Source organism: Microtus pennsylvanicus, chromosome 1, assembly GCF_037038515.1.
Source record: "Microtus pennsylvanicus isolate mMicPen1 chromosome 1, mMicPen1.hap1, whole genome shotgun sequence".
Classification (NCBI taxonomy): Eukaryota; Metazoa; Chordata; class Mammalia; order Rodentia; family Cricetidae; genus Microtus; species Microtus pennsylvanicus.
The window spans coordinates 73299215-73303145 of NC_134579.1; the positions used below are offsets into that span (position 1 = coordinate 73299215).

Genomic DNA, 3931 nt, shown 5'->3' on the forward strand with positions numbered 1-3931 from the left:
CCATTCTGTCTTCCCCAGCATGGGATTCAATACTAAAGTGACATGGGAAGGGTCTGAAACAAAAGGTGTCTCTTCTCACAAAGTTTTTCATGGGTTTAGCTATGTCAGCGTGTGTGTACCTATATGGGAGGGCCCTAGAAGACCAGAAGAGGGTGTCAGGTCCCCTGGAGCTGAAGTTACAGGCAGTTGTGAACTGCCCCAGGTAGGTGCCAGGGGCCAAACTCAGGTCCTGTGTAAGAACAGAAAAGGCTCTTAACCACTGAGCTGTTTCTCCATTCCCCCTGTTGGGGATTTAAAAGAGAGAAATAGTTAGACAATGCCTGACACCAGCCCGCCACTCCTCTGCCAACGCCCCTTTGTTCTTTCCTTACCTCTTTCTGTGGGGCTGGAGCATGGGGCTTAGTGGAGGGAAGGGCGGACCAGGTCTGCAGCGGTGGCCCCCGTGGTACAGCAGCTGAAATCTCAGCCCCAGCAAACTTCAGTCAGGAGCAGTCTAAGATGACTAAAACCTCCATTGCTTAGAGGTCCCGCCCTGGGAGTGGCTCCAACATCTGCGAGGAGGATAGACTTGCATGTGGGTGGCAGGGCCAGGCTGCTGGAGGCCCTGAGAATCTCTTGTGAGGCTTTTGAGGACAGCCAGGTTCTCCTCCTCTGCTGGCTCTTGTCCTGTCGGAATCAACACACACAAAAGCCATGGGAACCCTTGAGGGCCACCTGCTGCCAGGAATAGGCTTCCTTATCTACTCGGTCTACTACTCGGTGCTAACATCCTTGGCCCTGCTACGGGGAGAAAAGGCCCTTCAGCACCCGCTGCTCCCGAGGAAGCTGCGGGGACACAGGCTGTTTCAACAGGTATCGTATGAAGCCGTGACGAAGGTGGTTGTCCCCACCTTTGGCATTCTTGGTGAATACTTCTACCCCCTGGGGGTCAATCGCCTGCAGATGATAGATTGGACGGACCCCCGGCGGCCATTTATTTTCAAGGACAACTGGCAGCATGTAACCATGTTTGGGTTCTTTATTCTCAGTGGCGTAGTAGACATGGTGAGCCAGTCACACCTGCCCCGTTGGGGTGTGAAGCTGGAACGCGCGGCCGAAGCGCTGGCCTTCTATGTGCTGGTACTGCTGATGGCAACCCACATCGAGAACAAAAACTCCTTGGAGATCCGAGTGCATCTTCTGCTAATGTTACCCTCCTTCCTGCTTGCTGTGGTGCTCACTGTGGAGGTATGGATCCCCAACAATCCCTCGATCTGGCTCCTCAAGAGTTGGCTGGGGTTGGTGTTAAGCAACTGGATGATGCAGCTTTGCGAGATGTACGTACCTCCCACTGGACAGCCCTGGCGGGCAGACAACCCTACAGACCTTGCCTTCCTAACCATCTTCTTCTGCTGGCATCTGGCCTTGGCGGCTGGCGTGGTGATCACCATCTACGGCCTCTGCAGGCTCTGGCACTGCTACTATTCTTCCTGGACAAAGACTGCTGGTGCTAAGTACCAGCGGTGCCCTATGGAATCCAGCGAAGAACTAGAGAAGCTCAAGGCAGAGGCCCTGGCACAGGATGGAGGTGTGTAGAGACAGAAGCTGCCTCTCGAGTGCTGTATGCACAACCTGGGAGCCATAGCACGGCTTCCCACCCCAGGACTAGCTTCTTCTTCCTAAATAAAACTTCTAGCTCCAAGGATACCTTCTTGGTTGTCACTTTGTTCTGTCCAGGTCAGTGTCTTACCTGTTTCCTTATCTATATGGTTTCTGGTCATTCGAATGCAAAGAACAAAAGGACGCTTTTCTGTAATAACTTTGGGGAGGTTTTTTTCTTTTTAAATAAGAAAAGAAACAAACTGAGTATGTCTATGGACTACTGAGAAAGGGATTGCATTGAGGGGGTTCAGGCAGGTTACCGAGGGTTCGAGTCAGGAGCGAGAAGAGTCTAAGGAGGAATTCTAGAAGGTAGTTGTAATAAGGTGATTAAAATACAATTTTGGGCTGGTGAGATGGCTCAGTGGGTAGAGGCACCTGCCACGAACCTCAGGACCTGAGGTCCAGCACTGTCCCTCAGTGTAGAAGGGGAGACCCGACTCTTAAAAGCTGTCCTCTGGTAGTTCTGTGGCACGCATGCCTCCACACACACATGGAAAAGAATAAGATGTTGTTAAAATGTTAAAGCAGATTTAAGGGCTGGGGATGCATCTCACGGGTAAAGTGTCCGCCTAGCGTGCATGGGGCTAGGTTCACTCTCTAGCCATGCAGAATCAAAAGCAAACAAATAATTTGAAGTGGCTTAGTTTTTGGCTGCGATACAGAACAACTTGCTCCAACTCCTTCAGAAAGTCTATTGTGTGTGTCATATCCTATGTGAGCACTTCTGGGGAGACACTGAAGAAGAGATCGGATACACTTGAGGATGGGGGTGGAGGAGAAGTCGCTGCGAAGTGGGGCCGATCTCTGTGGACATCGCCAAATGAGATGCAGACACCCAACATCTGGAAGCCTGAAGAAATGGCGGGCTAGGAGGAGGGGGTTGGCAGGCATGTGGAAAGGGGTAATGGAGAGAAGTGGGCACCATGGAGCCGCTGCATTCGCTCTCCCCGTGAAACCAGGAGTGCTCTCCTTGAAGGACTGGAAGCTTCTAGAAGCACAGAGGGTTGCAGATAGCAGATAAGGCATTTGAAAATGTCACAGGCACCCAGGAAAGAAGCAGTGTGTGGACGGTGGTGTCTGGAGAACAGAGACTGGTGTAGAACAAGGAGACTTATGCTAGCAGAGGGGCCTGGCCTCCTCCTGCCCCCACACCCCAAGCCTTCTCTCCCCCGCACAGCGGGAACCAACCCAACCACAAGCTGTTTTCTATGCCAAAATCCCAGAGCCAGAACCTGGTTCTAAGACTAAAAAATCTTAAGGTTTGGGGCGCCTCAAGTTCTACGGCATGTTCATGAGTTTGGGACAGTGTTCATGTTATCATTGAAAATTTGTATATCATGAGTCAGTCACCAAAGTGAAAATTTAAAATTTTTTTTCCCTCTAAAAACTGGTCTCCAAGGTGCATAAGCTTTGTACTCTGTAGAACCTGGCTCTGCCTCATCCCACAGGCTTAACGTGCTGACAGGGCGTGCCAGACAAACCTATCTCTCCTGGATTGACAGCACATTCTTCCTAAGAGGGTGGTGTTAAAACTTGTCCATATGCAGCCTGAAAGAGAAAGCTTAGGATGTGAACTGCATTACACACAAGTCGGGAGTCACTTGCCGAGGTGTAAGTCCTAGGTCAACAATAGAAATGAGGGACTGGGGCAGTAGCTAAGAGGTACTGTTCTTGCCTGGTATGTCAGGAGGCCTGGGTTCTAGCACCACGCCAGCCCCACACAGACAAGCAGATGTGAGAGTTAGCACACCCTACGCATGGTTTAGAAAAGGGCATGGGAGTTAAGGGAAGATGGTTCCGCAGCCGGAGACAGGCACAGGTTACACAGGTTGATCACTGTACTTCTCTGTGCTCAAGGTGGGGTTTGCCTGCACATCGGGACCTTGTGGGGTACATTAGTCACTGTTTTCTGGAGAAAACAGGATGCTGAGATAGAGAGACAAACAGACGGCAAAACATGACATCTCCAAAACTCTGCAGGACAGGACAGGAGGACAGAGGCCAGGGGCAAGTAGAAGCCTCATTCTTGAATTCCTAAGTTTTGTACAAATAGAGATCTCTCAGGGGGTATTAGCTTTTGCTAGGACTTTCAATGGCTGTATGAATGAATCCTGTGCTCACTGTAAAGGGTGAGTTTCTTGTTCAAGCGCTGCTTTAAGTGTTAATCACACCTGAAAAATACCATCACAGTCACAGCTACAAGGATATGTGACCAAACTGGATGCTACAGCCTAGCCCAGATGACATAAAATCAGCTGTCATACCCATCACACAGGACATTGCCATCAGA

General features: G+C 50.5%; 1 protein-coding gene across 1 annotated transcript; it reads left to right on the plus strand.

Moving 5' to 3' along the window:
* The first annotated feature begins 536 nt into the window (after positions 1-536).
* On the plus strand, positions 537-1670 carry LOC142839670 (transmembrane epididymal protein 1A-like). Its single transcript, XM_075955890.1, has one exon. It carries the CDS (start codon positions 694-696, stop codon positions 1573-1575), a length of 882 nt encoding a protein of 293 aa, XP_075812005.1. The 5' UTR covers positions 537-693; the 3' UTR covers positions 1576-1670.
* Positions 1671-3931: the final 2261 nt, after the last annotated feature.